This window comes from Hoplias malabaricus, chromosome 3 (genome assembly GCF_029633855.1).
Source record: "Hoplias malabaricus isolate fHopMal1 chromosome 3, fHopMal1.hap1, whole genome shotgun sequence".
Classification (NCBI taxonomy): domain Eukaryota; kingdom Metazoa; phylum Chordata; class Actinopteri; order Characiformes; family Erythrinidae; genus Hoplias; species Hoplias malabaricus.
The window spans coordinates 21,033,132-21,050,477 of NC_089802.1; the positions used below are offsets into that span (position 1 = coordinate 21,033,132).

At 37.6% G+C, this 17,346-nt stretch overlaps 1 protein-coding gene across 1 annotated transcript; it reads right to left on the reverse strand.

Moving 5' to 3' along the window:
- Positions 1 to 240: 240 nt before the first annotated feature.
- On the reverse strand, positions 241 to 5,085 carry LOC136692173 (lysosomal acid lipase/cholesteryl ester hydrolase-like). The gene is made up of 9 exons (XM_066665350.1): positions 5,062 to 5,085; positions 4,580 to 4,697; positions 3,856 to 4,054; positions 3,589 to 3,698; positions 3,216 to 3,352; positions 2,979 to 3,125; positions 2,735 to 2,806; positions 569 to 637; positions 241 to 474 (listed from the first exon to the last, which is right to left on the reverse strand). The coding sequence occupies exons 1-9, from the start codon at positions 5,068 to 5,070 to the stop codon at positions 241 to 243; spliced, it is 1,095 nt and encodes a 364-aa protein (XP_066521447.1). The 5' UTR covers positions 5,071 to 5,085.
- Between the last annotated feature and the right edge of the window lie 12,261 nt (positions 5,086 to 17,346).

The following is a 17,346-nucleotide window of genomic DNA, read 5'->3' on the forward strand; positions in this document are numbered from 1 at the left end:
AAGTTGAATAAAGGTCTGTCTTCTTGAGAAATGGCACAATGTCTTGTTAAAGTCTTGTATATATTCACGTTATTTTAGACACTTAAGTATAAAAACAAACTAAAATGGTGTGATAATTGTGACATGGCCCCTTACGTTCATTCTTTGTTGTCCACATGATGGAAATTGTTTATGCTGGGGTTTTTATAAACTTAAATATGAAATGTTTTTGTCATCATTGCTGGAAAAAAAAAGAAATTTTCACCCATGCACTCTCATTAGTTGGATCATTTGGTCATACATTTCTTGTGGAGCATCCAGACCCCAGATGAAATCCAGATGCCCCCAGTGCAAGACCTGACAATGGTATACAAGGTTTGGAATCAGGGTGCGCAACTTTGCAACATCCCGTGGATTTGCCAAGATGTCTTCTCCTCCAGACCACAAAGCAGTGGGCACCATCATGTCCTTCACGTTGTACTCAGGAGGGGTCAACTGGTCAGAGAGAAGAAAATGTACTTTTGTGAGAAAGGAAAAAAATTAAACAAGTTTCTGGAAGTTTGATCATAACTATTATCTTGTGCTGTACCTGGTTGTAATGTGCCTTATTTCCAGCTTTTCCATAGTCATATGACATGAGTTTTCCACTTTTCAAAGCCTGTTAAAAGAATTCTGTGTAAGCACTTAATGTGAATATCACTATAGCACTTTTATGAGTAACTTGAGTATGAGTAACTTTTATGAGTCACACAGCTCCAGGATCCTGGGTCTGTGAGAAGTTTGGTGTGTTCTCCTCGTGTACATATGGGTTTCCTCCAGGTGCTTCAGTTTCCTCTCATGGTTCAAAAACACACATGGATAGATGGATTGGCGACTCAAAATGTGTGAGTGAATGTGTGAGTGTGTGTTCCCCTGTAAAGGGCTTGTGCCCCCTCCAGAGTGTGTTCCTACCTTGTGCCCAGTGATTCTGGGTAGGGTCCGGACCCACCGTGACCCTGGGCTGGATAAGCAGTTAAAGACAATGAATGAATGAGTAACGTATGGCACTTTTGCAGATACCTATGATAAGTAAACAACGCTTAAATTTTCAGATGGAAGCTGTGCTAGCGGAAAACGAATCATGTACCAGGGACTGAAAAGCAAGTAGAGTTGAATAGAGTAGGTACCATGGAGTGGAAAAGGGCCAGTAGACTAACATTCTAAATTTGCTTATAAATTCTAATCTGCTGTAAGACGATTGATATATTAACTATCAGTAAATATCTTAGAGCTGTATGGTTAAGTGTGGTGCATGGAACACAGACTTGGAATTACACATCATTATTATCAGTGTCTTAAAGCCTCACTTTTATTCACACATCACTCTTCTGTAACCACTTTATCCTTAGCAGCGTCATGTTATCATTGGGTGCATAGCAGAAAAAAAAAACCAGGACTAGGCACCACTCCATTGCAGGGCAACACAAACTCACCCAGTCAGTCATGGAGCCTACTCAGCTTGGCTCAACTTGGATTTTTTTTGCTTTCCCACTAGGCAAATCTGATACCTTGTCCCTGAAAGCCAGTACATTTTCCTTCCAGCTCACACAAGGTTCCAAGTGAACTGAGCATGTACTAAACATGATGTGTAAACCTTGCAGAGCTCTGACTCACCATGAAATGCAGGCCTCTAGCACAAACTAGTTATCTTAGGCAGCACAGTGGCATAGTAGTTAGCTGGGATCTTAGGTTCAAGTCCCATCTGGGTGGAGTTTCCATGATCTCCTCTCACAGTCCAAAAAAACACGGAGGTTAGGTGAATTGGTTTCTCTAATAAATGTCCTGGTGTGAGTGAATAAGTGTGTATGTGAATGGATGTCTGTATGTGTGCACCCAGATATGGATTGGCGCTCTATCCTGGGTGAAACCCTAGTGCCTAGTGAACGTTGTGTTGATTGTAAAGCATCCTTGGGTTTACAAGTGTAACTTTAAATAAAAAATAAATTAAATCTGTAAAACCTCCAAGTTACTGCAGTGGTCACATTTTTATCAGAACAAACTCTGCTTGTTAAACTACACTGTGGTCTTTAGCAGATGTTCAAACGATTCTTGGATTGTGGTTGAAAAACTCCAGTGAGCTGTGGACGTGCAAAAAAAACTGCTGATCTGTGAGAACTATGGTGCAGAGTCGTGTTCAGTCTAAGAAAATAAAAGAACCATGTGAATACACGAATTAACAGCGCCAGATGCTGCCACCTCCATTGTTGTGGTTTTCAAAGCCCACAGTTACAGATGGGGTTTTGGTACGTCACCAGCTACATTTCGCAGTGAAGCTGTGATGGTGGAAATTTGATCAGGGGAAAAAAGGTCAAACCATGCCGAGCTGAACCTACACAATGCAGTGGAAAAGCACCTATATACACACATTTGTGGGCAGTTTTGCACAGTTATGTAGCAACTTCTGTTCTCTGCTTTTACGTGAAAGCAAGAGCACCTGGAGGAAACTCATGAAGAGAAAGGGAGAACAAAGCTCTTCATAGATTCACCTGGATTTGGTGGACTCTGCAGGGTTTTTAGCAGGGATATCTGTAGTGTGCCCCCCCCAATACCATACAACAACACTGTGTTGTTACAGAATGTCTGTGTCTATGCTCTATATAAGTTCATGCAAACACTGACAATTTGAAAAGTTAAAGCCATCTTCAAGTGCACTTTCTAGAAATATCACTTATTTTTTCAGTGTCTATGAAATGTAAGTAATCATGATGGGGATTACCTGAGCCCAGTGCACCATGTTCTGCACTGATGTTCCAGCTGGGCTGTGTGAGATATACACAGGTATTCTTGTCTGGTAAGTGGCAGAAACAAACATAAATTGTGGACAGGAAGGAAGTGGTCCAAACATATGCTACTAAATAGTGTTATGGGTCAGAAGAACATTAAAAATGATTTTAGGGAATCCAATTTAGTTGAGAAAAATTAGTCTTGCTTCATAGAGGAAGAATAAGTCTTTAACGTACCATGTTCAGGTTCGTCTTATCAAAGCCAAACAGGCGGAAGACTATGTTTCGGCACAACACATCGGCATGTTTCTTGGTGCAGAATTTTGTAGCAAAAAATTTGATGAGTTCATTTTGAGGAAAAAAGTCTTTCTTGCCAAATAACCCCTGTGAAATACAGAAGAAACAACACATAATTCACAGATTCAACAAATGTGTAGGCCTTGAATGTGTGTGTGATACTGTGCACATGCTCACCCAAACCCATTTTTCTGGAAGGATGCTGAGTTTGGCCATTGGGCTTGTTGTGTAGGACAGTGTGGCAACAGGGGCCAGGGCAAAAAACATCTTGATTTTCTTAGCCAATTCTGGTAATGCTGAAAATGCCATAAAGGCTGCAAAAACATTTTTTGTCATGCATTTGATATACTCTCAATTATTTTTCAAACACAGTATTGGTCCCAAAATTACATTTAAAAGTATTTCCTAGACTGAAATATTCAAACATATCTTGTACATCTTATAATACAGAATAAAACATTTAGTAATACATTGGAGAATACATTATTTATAGCTGTAAATAAAAAAAGACATCTAGATTATTCGCCAAGTGTAATTTTTGATACTCTACCAATAGTAGTTCCCTGAGAATGGCCAACATAGAAGATCTTCTCCTGTGCTGTTTTTTTTGTGATGAAGTTTATCACCGCTGGAAGATCCTTCTTTGCCATTTCATCACGGCTGCCACAATGACACACAATGAACCAATAAGGTATTGAAAAACACCAGTAACTATGTTACTCTACCTCCACATTTAAGTTTAATCCTGAATAGTTGTTTAAAACATTCATCTTACTAAAAAAATTTGAAGTTCATAAACAGAAAAATGGAATCTAACCTAAACTTCCAGTATTGATTTCTTTTAGGGTTAAGCCTGATATGTTTTCTTGACCATGTGTTCCCACGACTGTTACCCAGCCACACATCGAAGCCAGCATCAGCCAGGAGGAAACCAATGCTGTTGCTGGGGAGATTAGAAATCCAGTTACTCCCTGCAGCCAGGAGACCATGCTGGAGGAACACTACAGGCCTGGGATCTGCAAGAATCAGAAATCACAAAAAAGATCATCAAACTAAAGTGTGATTTGGGAATCCTATCTCCTACACCATACTGCTAACAGAGATGAGTGGTCTATTTATTGAAAATTTTGGTGTTTAAAATAGAAGGACAGGTTCCACTTTTTAGTCTTGGTTCCTCTTCCTTTTGCTCGAGGGAGTTTTTCCTTGGCATTTTCACCTCAGCTTGCTCACTTGGGGCTAGGACATGGAATCCTATGAAGGTACTCTGTGGTAATACCTGCTGTACAAACCACCCTATAAATTAATTAAACTAAATTAACAGCTCAATACTAGGTATAATGAGGTAGAAATAATGATCCTTTAGTGAACAAAGTAGCTCAGTGGCATTTGGTATTTAAGGAACCCAGCACACATTTGAGCACACTTAAAAAGCTCCCATATAGATACAGGGCTGATAACATTGGACAATTGGTGTTTTTTGGGGAACGGTGTGTCAATGTTCTGTACATTAGGCTGTACACTGTATATTCCTCAAGTCTCACCTTGCGAGACTTTATTTTGGATGCCATGTGGGATTCTGTTGACACTCAGTATGTAGCCGTCCTCAGTGACCACCTCAAACTCTTCTGCTGGATAACCCCAGTACCTGGTGATCTCACTCTGTCACACACCGACACAACAATTTTAAAAGGAGCAGTTTACAGGGCAGCAATAATATAAACAAAAACATTATAATACAGGACAAAATATGTAACTTTATCTTGCATGTAAATATTTATTGCTGTAACAGTGTGCAAAAAACAGCCAGCACTTTATTTGCTGAAAGAAAACAGTAGTTTTCCAAGGGGGTTGTTATTTAATATTCAAATTTAAATAAATGTTAATTGCAGGCCTGATCACATGTACACTCAGTTCTCATTGTAAACAGGATACAAGCATTGCCTTTCTGCAAAACATCTAAATTGTGTTGGTGATATATAACAAGTCATATACAATAAAATGATAATACTCTCCAATCACTTACAATGTTCATATAAACTTCAGGGTCCACCCATTTCTTACTGAAAAACCAGCCTTTTGATAGCCCAGGTGCTAGCAACACCAAAGACAATAACAGCCAAACCATCTCTGGAAAAACAGTGACATTGTTAAGAGAAAATAAAGATGAAAATAACTTAGTTTTTAATGTGTTTTTTTTTTCAAAACTGTTTTACTATGTAATATTTTATAGAAATATTAATATCTGTGATTAAATGTTTTGCCAAAATCATCCCAGCATGTAAAGCTAAAGCAGGTAAAATAAGCTAAATAAATTGACTCGATCTGATCCACCTTAATGACATTTTCATAAAGAAACTAGCTATTTTTATTGGAAGCTCTGTGTAATAATAAAAGTTGCACAATAATAAAACACTTTGTTCCTGTACTTATCATTGATAAGTTCCTGTCTTGCACCCATTGATTGTTTGAACGCTCGGAACGCATCATTACATTTACAGAAAATGAATGCAAAGAGGGAAAAATCAAAACAATAATCTAATGAATAAAAACAAAGGAGCATGCTACAGTACATTCATCCAATAATCTCTGTTTTGCAAGCTGTACATAAAGTAATGCCAATATGCAGTATGTGTGTGCTCAGTGACTAACAGTGATATTTGCACTGTACATGAATGATGGAATAGTTTTAAATGCTCAGTAAAAGCCAATTAATAGACCAAAGTATAGAAAACTGTTTAGCATCATTTTCATTTTCATTTTCATCATTTTCATTTTTGCTTACCATTCTGTTGTGGTTTAGTGTTTCTGTATCACATTAATCTGATAATTTTCACTGAAATCAGCTTATCATGATTAGACTCCATTGCTTAAACCTTCCAGATTATTACTCTGCAGCTACTACCAACATATAACTTTATCACTCAGTAATTGAAGCTATGATAACAGTAAGAAGCCTAAAATTTTTCATGCATCTTACTTTAGTTAGTCTTCAGTTCGTTTTCAGTTAGTCTTCTTTAAACTAGAAAGCAATGCAGCACTTACTTTCAGCTTTGGTATGACTCTTCACAGTAGCCTGGGGTAGTAAAGACAGGAAGGTTATTAAACAACTAATCACGTCGCTTTCGAATGATTCTTTTAAAGTGTCATGATGATGACGCTCTCGATGATGATGATGGTGATGGAAGCATGTGATGGAACTACACCCACAGAATTCCTTTAAACAGAGCTGTCAGTTTGAACTTTATTCTAAATATGATTTAAATATAAATATGACTGGATTATTATTCTAATTTAAAAAGTGCTGATGGAACAGAAAGTAGTCACAAGGATGCAATATTTTTTTTAAAAAGAAAAAACCAACTTCTTTTTTTGTTATTCTTCTTAAAAGGCAAGAAATTAAAAGCTGGAGACACACAATTAAGACTTTTTCTGTATCAGACACCGTGTTAAATCTATAGTCACCTGTGGTACAGTTAGCTGACTGGACATAATTTCTTTCTCTTACTACGTAAAGCCCCACAGGTGAGAGCACATATCTGGGGGTGAACCTGTGCCAGTGACTATTTGTGTGAAAATCTCCAGTATGTTGTTTGTAGACCTCGCATTTGCATGTCATCCTCTTCCCCAACAAAATAACATAAGTCTGTGTCCAGATTGAGAAGTGTATGGACTTAATTTAAATAAAAGTAAGTCCATACAATATATGTTTTAATTTCTGTTGAATATCTGAAATCTTTTGGCACAAAAGAGCTGTCAGGGTCACAAATGCGAGTCCGAATCATTAGAAAATTTAACAAGCACTTCTTGGTTAACCTCATGTCTTTCTACCAAGTGATAGTTAAAATCAGATTTAAAAACAGACCGCACCAAAATCACAAAATGACTCAACTATGTGTTAAGAATGTGATATTAAATAGGAAATACACCATTGCCTAATCAAACCATATTACTGAGAATGTAATAATTTTATCTCTTATATATATATATACATATATATACATATATATATATATATATATATATATATATATATATATATATATATATATATATATATAAATAAATAAATGTGCCCTAAATCTCATTGCACATCACTGATACTGGAACAATTTGTAAAATGCAGTAAAAACAAGAATCTTCAGTGAGTTTTGTGACTATAAAAACTTTTTTAATCAGATGCCTGCATCACACTCCAAAAAAGTTGGCACTGGGGCAACATGAATGTGAAAAGTTTATAGAAATTCATGTCCCGCTTTTTTGAAGCACTAAACTATATGCATGTGAATATAGAAGCTTTAAACGGAGCATTCACAAAAGATTGAATTTTGCAGGCAAAAGTATGCCATGGCTCATTTTCCTATGCCAGACCTCATGAGACAACTTTACAACCAGTTAAACAGACCATTTTTCAATCCAAGTTTGCAGTGATTTTAGCTTTTCATTATCTAACAGACTTATCACTGTAAAATGATTCAGTATAGGGTGGCATGGTGGCGCAGCAGGTAGCGTCACACAGCTCCAGGGGCCTGGAGGTTATGGGTTTGATTCCCGCTCCGGGTGACTGTCTGTGAGGAGTTGGTGTGTTCTCCCTGTGTCTGCGTGGGTTTCCTCCGGGTGCTCCGGTTTCCTCCCACAGTCCAAAAACACATGTTGGTAGGTGGATTGGCGACTCAAAAGTGTGTCTGTGTTGCCCTGTGAAGGACTGGTTCCAGGTAGGCTCTGGACCCACCGTGACCCTGAACTGGACAAGAGGGTTACAGATAATGAATGAATGAATGATTCAGGATATGTGAAGGAATATTAGTTTATGTAGGGTAAGGCTGGGCACCAATTTTGAATGAGTATGATATTTAAGCCCTCAGTGGGCCCTGCATATGAAACTGTAATGCTGCAATGATAAATATAAATACTTGGGCTTGGGGGGTGGCACGGTGGCGCAGCAGGTAGTGTCGCAGTCACACAGCTCCAGGGGCCTGGAGGTTGTGGGTTCGATTCCTGCTCCAGGTGACTGTCTGTGAAGAGTTGGTGTGTTCTCCCCGTGTCCGCGTGGGTTTCCTCCGGGTGCTTCAGTTTCCTCCCACAGTCCAAAAACACACGTTGGTAGTTGGATTGGCGACTCAAAAGTGTCCGTAGGTGTGAGTGAATGTGTGCGTGTGTCTGTGTTGCCCTGTGAAGGACTGGCGCCCCCTACAGGGTGTATTCCCGCCTTGTGCCCAATGATTCCAGGTAGGCTCTGGACCCACCGCGACCCTGAATTGGATAAGCGGTTACAGATAATGAATGAATGAATGAACTTGGGCTTGGGATTCATTCAGAAATGGTTGTTACTTACCCCTGCATCAACAAATGCAAACTCTATTACACAAGGAGGAAATATGCAGAAACACTGACAAATTGTTTGGGCCCAAGCACTTCTTGGATCATCCAAAAGATGGTGGAAACCTGTGCTATGGTCATAGGTGTCCATGTTTCAGTTTGTTTTCATGACAAATTAATGTTGCACTTTCCATGCTAATGATGAAAGGGTCCATAAATAGATTGTTATTTGCGTTAGGTAAAAAAAAATGACACTTGGTTTGTGATCTGTTGCCATCAACACAATGTTAGGTCTTGCAAAGTCTATTGTTATTTCAGCAGGACAGTCCTCGTTCTTTGCATGCTACAACAACATGATTGCTTGTACTCGAGTGACCTGCCTGCAGTCATGTTCTGTTTTGTCTCATGTGGTTTAAAATATTTCCATTATAAAAAATATATATAAATGATCACATATAAAGTTGTACATGTTGTACATGTACTTAAGCAAAATACTGCAATGGTATCATGTAAATAAATATACAATGGTACATGTCCTGAAGATATTCCTATTGTAATATTTTTTCAATTTAAATATTCATAAGTTATTCAGTATTTATACAGTTTTTTTGTGGGAAGTTATTTTTATTTATACTTCAGATATGGATTTTGGATACTCCACCTATTTTGAGTGTAACCAAATGTGTAAACAATTAAAGACTTTTTAATGCAATGAACAAAACTGCAAATCAAACATCTACTCCTCTGTAGAACTTCAGTGGAACTGATGATTACATTGGCATTAACAAAGACTCACCCAAAGGTCAGTTATTTTAATTGTTTCCCACACATTCTTTACTGCTGTCCATTAAACCTACAGTAGATTTTTTTTCTCAGTACATTTCCCAACAAATTCATCCAAGTTCTAAATGGTATTTAAATCCAGTGACTATTTCAGTGACATAATCTGAACTTCCTCAAGCCTCAACCCACTCCATCACTTGATGAGTGGTTCAGTGTCTTGACTTATTGCACAAGGTTGCATCATCTTTTGGAAAAATGCAGCCATGCCCATTAATGACTTGTTAACATTTGAAGAGTGTCTTGCCTACCCTGGTTTCACCTACCAAGTTCCCTAGAACCCTGGACTGCTTTCACTCTTGTATTTGTTAATGCAGTTCTAACAAAGTAAGTGGTCTTCTACTGTTGTAGTTACTGTTGTAAGTATATAGCCACCAGCACCACGCCAAGATTGCTTAATTATAATTACCATTAGCATTAGCCATATGAACAAATAGCATAACTACAAGTAACAGTTGTTTTCAAGTATGATATCCTAATAAGCAGTTTAAAGCTAAGTTGTAAAGGCTGCAGTTCAGATATACTTCATTTGGATTTGTGTAAATTTTAAGATAAAAGCAAGTTAGTATCATAATTATTATGTCTGTTGTTTCAGTGTTATTCATGAAAGTAGCAGTTCTTGGGAGTGTATGTCCTAATACTTGTTTATTATACTTTATACTACAAAGAGATCACACATACACACACACACACACACACACACACACTTTAAAACCCCATGTGCCAATGCCACATTGCCATCCAAATTTGGAACTGCAATAAAACTAAATCCTAGCTGAAAATCTGTTGTTGCTCTTTCTGCATGAAGAGGTAGGCCATTAATGTACTGTGAGTCATTCACAAAGTCTTCAGAATTTGATTTATACTTCAAATGCATCATGGCAGCTTCCAGCAACATCTATCAAGGATAACAATTATCCCATCTTGACACTAAAAGGACCCAGCAGATTCCCAAATACTTTGAGGATTTCATACTAACCTATTCAACCCCAATCAAAAAATCATTAGAGTAGCATCTTTACCTGGTCCCAAGGTAACTACCCAGCAAGACCAACCACCCAGCAGAACCAACTCAAGTTTCATTACCTCAGACACAGCTTGCCTCATCAGTACAGCTACAACAACTACTGCAGCCCTTGTTCAGCTCCCAGTGGCAGCCTGGATTCTGAAACATTTAACATTCATTTATTCATTCATTGTCTGGTCATGGTGGGTCCGGAACCAACCCAGAATCTCTCTCTCTCTCTCTCTCTCTCTCTCTCTCTCTCTCTCTCTCTCTCTCACACACACACACACACACACACACACACACAGATACACCCACAGACACACACACACACACCTCTGGACACCTTTGAGTAGCCAATCCAGCTACCAACATATGTTTTTGGACATGCCTTCAAACCCTATTTGCCAACATTTTTCATCCAACTTTGTAATTAGAATTAGAATTAGAATTAGAATTAAACCATCGACGTACTGCCATCGACGTCATGCTAAAATCACCAAACAGTCATTAAATTGCATATATTTCCTCTCCTTAATTAATCTTTTGGATCCTTTTATTCTAAAATAAAATATAAATAAAAAAATCTTAAGGTCCAAAATCAGTTGTGTGGCCATCCAATTCAATGTCAAAAAATGGCATGTAATATATAAACTCATATTACAACTTTGATGGTATTTATAAAATACATTTTGAACAGTATTTGAAATGCTGTTAAAAGCAGACTGGCTTGACCTGAACTGAATAAGCACAGAAATACAATAATAGATGTTTTATATTACTTTTTTTTGTAAATATTTGTTCATTACAAGGTAGCCTGCAGCACAAAATTTGCCACTGGAACATGTTTATCATCGTGTCATTTTTTTCCTGGAAATGAAGACTCCCAGAAGACAGTTGATGCTGTTTTGAAGTATACAAGCATCCAGATGCATAACCATAAATGTATTCTTTGTAATATTGTAATATGGCATTGATATATTGCACAGACATCATTCAAAAATACTTGCATTCATAGATTCAGAATGAAATGGCATTGCTGACAGCAGTTTGTCAATGTATGTCTGAGCTCATGTCATGGTTCACCCATGAAATGTATCAGCTATCAATATATATATATATATTCTCCAAGAGAATACATATATAAGAATATGTTAGTCATATTCTGCACACAAAACAAAATGCAAACCTCATTAAAGAATAATTTCTATACAAATTCACTATATCTCAAACACAAAAAAGCTTGCAAATTTGTTAGTAAAACTGTAGATATGTAATATTCAGTAAATGATGTATAAGAGTAAGTCATTTGCAAATGTCCATCACTGAGGAAATAATCAGATCAAATATACCTTAATAAAGCTAAGTAACATTGAAATAATTAAGCTTCTCTCTCCTTCTGTTATCTCCACTTAAGTTATCTAAGCATATTCTCCCAAATTTAACTGTTTTCTGAATTTTGCTTTTTCAAAAAATATTAAAAGGCCAATACAGGTATAAAAACAAATTCTGTATTTTGAATCTGCATTTCCAATACTAACATGATCCCAGTACTGGCTGCATCCCCTGTGTTACAGTTCACGCACATTACAGTAAAAAAAAAGAATATTTTTGAGAATATTAAATTACACCAGAAACCCACAAAGCAAAAAAATCACCTGTCAACAGAAGCAAAGCTGGCCTGTCACAATTTATCAAGTTTCATGGGTGTCCAGTGCTGAAAAATCACACAGTTATTTACTTTTGTCTTCCTTCTTGCTCAGTCCAGTTTCTTTCTGAATTCTTTCTAATGTACTGCATACTTTATTTTCCTAGGCCTTAGGCAGTAAAAGGAGTGCTTCCTTTGAGTTTGCCAACAAAAGCACTTATGCAACAATCAGTTCCACAGACTCAAGGCAAAATAGTTATTATTTCTCAAACTAATGCAAGTCAACAGTATTACTAGTGAAAATATTATACTCGCTATCCTAATCGGTAAGCACAAGGTCATAACCAGGGTATACAAGGCAGAACATGACCAAATAAGCTGCAATGAGTGTTTGCAAAAATACTCCACATAATGGCACCAATTAGGGGTAGGTGAAATTAAGAGGCTCAGTATTCAGGAGAAGAGAGATTGTGTTGATGAAGAGGGAACTGATAGCTTCAGATCTGAATGGATTATTTTTTGGACCCAGATATAAGGACAACAGTCAACCAATGGTTGTGTCCTGGGGTGAGGGAATTAGACAACAAGCAAGTAACAAGATCCCTAGTCTGTATAAAGAGTGGCAAGATCTCTGTACAATCTTGTTACATGACACCAGCACCTGTCCTGTAGTACCCATTAATGTTTGTATCTCAGACGTGAACTCACCAAGTGCATGAAGAACAAGAGCTGATGCTGCAAGGTGTAGATCCAAATTCATGGAAAGGAGTGTGAAGACCATTTGATTGTATACTAAATTCTGTATTGAAAGGGAATAGCTTCACTGAAAATCAACAGTGAGAGATGGACCATTTGCTGACTGGAACACTGTTTGTATCATATGACATTGGGAAAGTTAATATGATAAATAGGGTTCCAATAGGTGAGGTACACCATAACAGCGAGCATGTGATAGGGCAGTAGCCTGGCTCATCCTCATTGAGAATATTTCACCCCAGAGAAATGTGACATGTAACTTATGGCACATTTCCACTTACTTGACCTTTACACTTACAAATAGGGTACCTAGAACCAAGTTACTTTTTTAGTCCCTGCTTACGCATGTTACGAAGCAAGCTGATTATGTACTAAATGTGACATGTAAACCTCACAGAGCACTGATTGGCCAGAGAGATTTTTCAATTACCACGAAATGCAGACCTCCAGCACAAACTAACCACTTGTAAAATCTCCAAGTTACAGCAGCGGCCATGTTTGTTTTTATCTGACTCAAAACAATGGCTCACAAAATTACTGAGGGACTTTTAGTGATTCAAACCCAGGAAGGAAAAGTATGTTAATGAAATGTCTTGTAAATGTGTTTGTATGTATGCACTGGGGAAATGAGAGTAGTGTTAATTGATTTTTTTGATGATTAGTCACAAACTGCCCTGTGAAGGACTGGCATCCCCTCCAGGGTGTATTCCTGCCTTGCGCCCGATGATTCGAGGTAGGCTCTGGACCCCCCGCGACCCTAAATTGGATAAGCGGTTACAGATAATGGATGGATGGATGGATAGTCACAAACTAAAGAGAAGGAGGTGCTTAGAAGGTCAATGGGACCTCTTACAAATTATGGTTTTACGTTTTACGTTTTAGGTTCTTTAGTAAAGAAAATGGGTTTATATAGAACCACTAACACTTGAAGAACTTTAAGAATGATTAAAATATCCTTTGCATTGTGAAAGAGAGATGATTCTACAACCCCTGGCAAAAATTATGGAATCACCAGTCTCTGAGCATGTTCCTTCAGTTGTTTAATTTTGTAGAAAAAAAGCAGATCACAGACATGACAAAAAACTAAAGGCATTTCAAATGGCAACTTTCTGGCTTTAAGAAACACTAAATGAAATCAAGAAAAATAATTGTGGTAGCCAGTAGCAGTTAGATTTTTAGAACAAGCACAGGGAATAAATTATGGAATCACTCAATCCTGAGGAAAAAATTATGGAATCATGACAAACAAAATAACACTCCAACACATCACTAGTACTTTGTTGCACCATCTTTATAACTGCTTGCAGTCTTGACTTAATGAGTGACAAACAGTACTCTTCATCAATCTGGCTCCAGCTTTCTCTGATTGCTGTTGCCAGATCAGTTTTGCAGGTTGGAGCCTTGTCATGGACCTTTTTTGTTTAACTTCCACCATAGATTTTCAATTGGATTGAGATCCGGACTGTTTGCAGGCCATGACATTGACCTTATGTATCTTTCTTCAAGGAATGTTTTCACAAATTTCACTCTATGGCAAGATGCATTATCATCTTTCTATAGATGGGGTAAGAAAAGTGTCCAAAATGTCAATGTAAACCTGTGCATTTATTGAAAATGTAATGACAGCCATCTCCCCAGTGCCTTTACCTGACATGCAGCCCCATATCATCAATGACTGTGGAAATTTGCATGTTTTCTTCAGACAGTCGTCTGCATAAATCTCATTGGAACGGCACCAAACAAAAGTTCCCGCATCATCACCTTGCCCAATGCAGATTCGAGATTCATCACTGAATATGACTTTAATTCAGTCATCCACAGTCCACGACTGCCTTTCCTTAGCCCATTGTAACCTTTTTTATGTTTAGGTGTTAGTGATGGCTTTCTTTTAGCTTTTCTGTATGTAAATCCCATTTCCTTTAGGCGGTTTCTTACAGTTCGGTCATAGACGTTGACTCCAGTTTCCTCCCATTTGTTCCTCATTTGTTTTGTTGTATATTTTCTGTTTTGATGCTTTGATGTCTTCCTTGGTCTACCAGTATGCTTGTCTTTAACCACCTTCCCATGTTGTTTGTACTTGGTCCAGGTTTTAGACACAGCTGACTGTGAACAACCAACATCTGCGTGATGATTTACCCTCTTTAAGGAGTTTGATAATCCTCTCCTTTGTTTCAATTGACATCTCTGGTGTTGGAGCCATGATTCATGTCAGTCCACTTGTTGCAACAGCTCTCCAAGGTGTGATCACTCCTTTTTACCTGCATACTAACAAGCAGCTTTAATCTGATACAGGTGTTAGTGTTTGTAATGAAAATTTGCAGGGCGATTCCATAATTTTTTCCTCAAAATTGAGTGATTCCATAATTTATTCCCTGTGCGTGTTCTAAAAATCTAACTGTTACTGGCTACCACAATTATTTTTCTTGATTTCTTTTAGAGTTTCTTAAAGCCAGAAAGTTGCCATTTGAAATGCCTTCAGTTTTTTGTCATATCTGTGATCTGCTTTTTTTCTACAAAATTAAACAACTGAAGGAACATCCTGAGAGACTGGTGATTCCATAATATTTGCCAGGGGTTGTATATAGCACCTTTTAGCAAAGGGTTCTATATGACACCAAAAATGTTCTTCAACTGTTACGATGTCAAGCCTTGTTATAGCACATTCTCTATCAATCTAAAGAATTCCCCTCACAAAGAAGTCTTTCAAGTTCTTCAAGTGTTCACAGTTCTATATAGAACATTTTTTTTTACTAAGAAACCTTTGTAGAACCATACTTTTTATGTTGTAGTCAGTCAGCAGAGAGGGCAGGTGAGACACGGTTCCAAGACACTGGCCGCAGGGTCAGAGGAGCCACATATTATGTTTTTTATTACATTTATCTGGATTGGAAATATTTTCCTGGTGTGCTAGTTATTTTTTTGGTGTTTGGTGTCCGTGTGTGCAACAAAATTGCACTAGAACTTACCTTTTGAGTGCTGTACCCTCCTTTACTTGTACTGTGGTTCTTAGAGGATTTGTATCAGTTACAGGAAACTGAATGGTTTCACACTTCAGATGCCATTCCCTTTACTACAACTGAAGAATATTTGACGTTTGAAACATTCTTGCTGGAATTCTACTTTAGACCTTGCCGACACATACTGGCAAGATGAAAGAGATCATAAAGAGGAAGAAAATACTTCTTTTATGACCTTGTTAGGGCTATAATATTTTTGAAAATTGTGAAATCCCTCTGTCTCCATCCTCTCTCCACCTCATGCAGCGATGTCTTGGCATTTTACTGAATAAGTAAGTGAAAAAGAAAAGTTTAAGTGTCAGAATGCTATAAATAAAGTGAACTAGAATAAATATTTATTGTGATAATAGATAGATAGCTGTGAAACATCATTAAATTGACTTACTTCAGTGTATGATATGATAACACACCGCACAGTGAGCAACATGTATTCTGGTTTTAATTTGTGTAGGTTTCCTCTGGATGCTCCAGTTTCCTCCCACAATCCAAAAACACATATTACGTTGGTGGACTGACTATTGAAAAAAGTTCCTATAGTTGTGACTGAATGTGTGATGCCCTGTGAGGTACTGCTGCTCCAGTGATTCTGGGTTGGCTCTGGACACACCTTGATACTGATGGAGTGAAGTGGTTACAGAACATGAATGAATGAATGGCATCACTTACTGGTATATAGTGTATATACAAACCTCATGAAAGAAAAGCATTTCTCCTTCAGAGCTACAACAATCAGTCTCCTCTGTTCCCAAACATTTACAGAGTGTTGTTAAAAGAAGAGGTGTTGCAGTTCCACTTATTGCAACTCTCTTATTTTTAACATTTGGAATGTTGTATTTGTAATACAAACCGGATTCCAAAAATGTTGGGACACCAAACAAATTGTGAATAAAAACTGAATGTAATAATGTGGAGATGCAAATGTCAATATTTTATTCGTAATAGAACATAGATGATAGATCAAAAGTTTAATCTGAGTAAATGTAACATTTTAAAGGAAAAATATGTTGATTTAAAATTTCACAGTGTCAACAAATCCCAAAAAAGTTGGGACGAGTAGCAATAGGTGGATGGAAAAAGGAAATTGAGCATATAACAAACAGCTGGAAGACCAATTAACACTAATTAGGTCAATTGACAACATGATTGGGTACAAAAAGAGCTTCTCAGAGGATCACCAATTCCACCATTGTTGCGCAGAAAGATGCAGTCATACCAGAATGGTGTTACCCAGCGTAAAATAGCAAATACTTTTAAGTTATCATCATCAACAGTGCATAACATCATCAAAAGATTCAGAGGCCGTAAAACTCTACTGGATGCTCGTGATCTCCGGGCCCTTAAACGTCACTGCACCTCAAACAGGAATGCCACTGTCAAGGAAATAACAGAATGGGCTCAGGAATACTTCCAGAAAGCATTGTCAGTGAACACTATCCACCGTGCCATCTGCCGTTGCCAGCTGAAACTCTACAGTGCAAAGAGGAAGCCATTTCTAAGCAAGCTCCACAAGCTCAGATGTTTGCACTGGGCCAGGGTTTTTTTAAAATGGAGTGTGACAAAATGGAAGACTGTTCTGTGGTCAGATGGACTTGTCCCAACTTTTTTGGGATTTGTTGACGCCATGAAATATTGAAACAACATATTTTTCCCTTAAAATGATACATTCTCTCAGTTTAAACTTTTGATTTGTGATTTGTTTTATTCTGAATATAATATTAGATGTTG

Excerpts from the sequence above, each read along its gene's own strand:
- LOC136692173 (XM_066665350.1), bottom strand. Across the intron at positions 4,055-4,579 it reads CCAAAATAAAGTCTCGCAAG|ATCCCAGGCCTGTAGTGTTC; the intron begins GTGAGACTTGAG and ends TGATTCTTGCAG. Across the intron at positions 3,126-3,215 it reads TTCCAGAAAAATGGGTTTGG|GGGTTATTTGGCAAGAAAGA; the intron begins GTGAGCATGTGC and ends TGTATTTCACAG.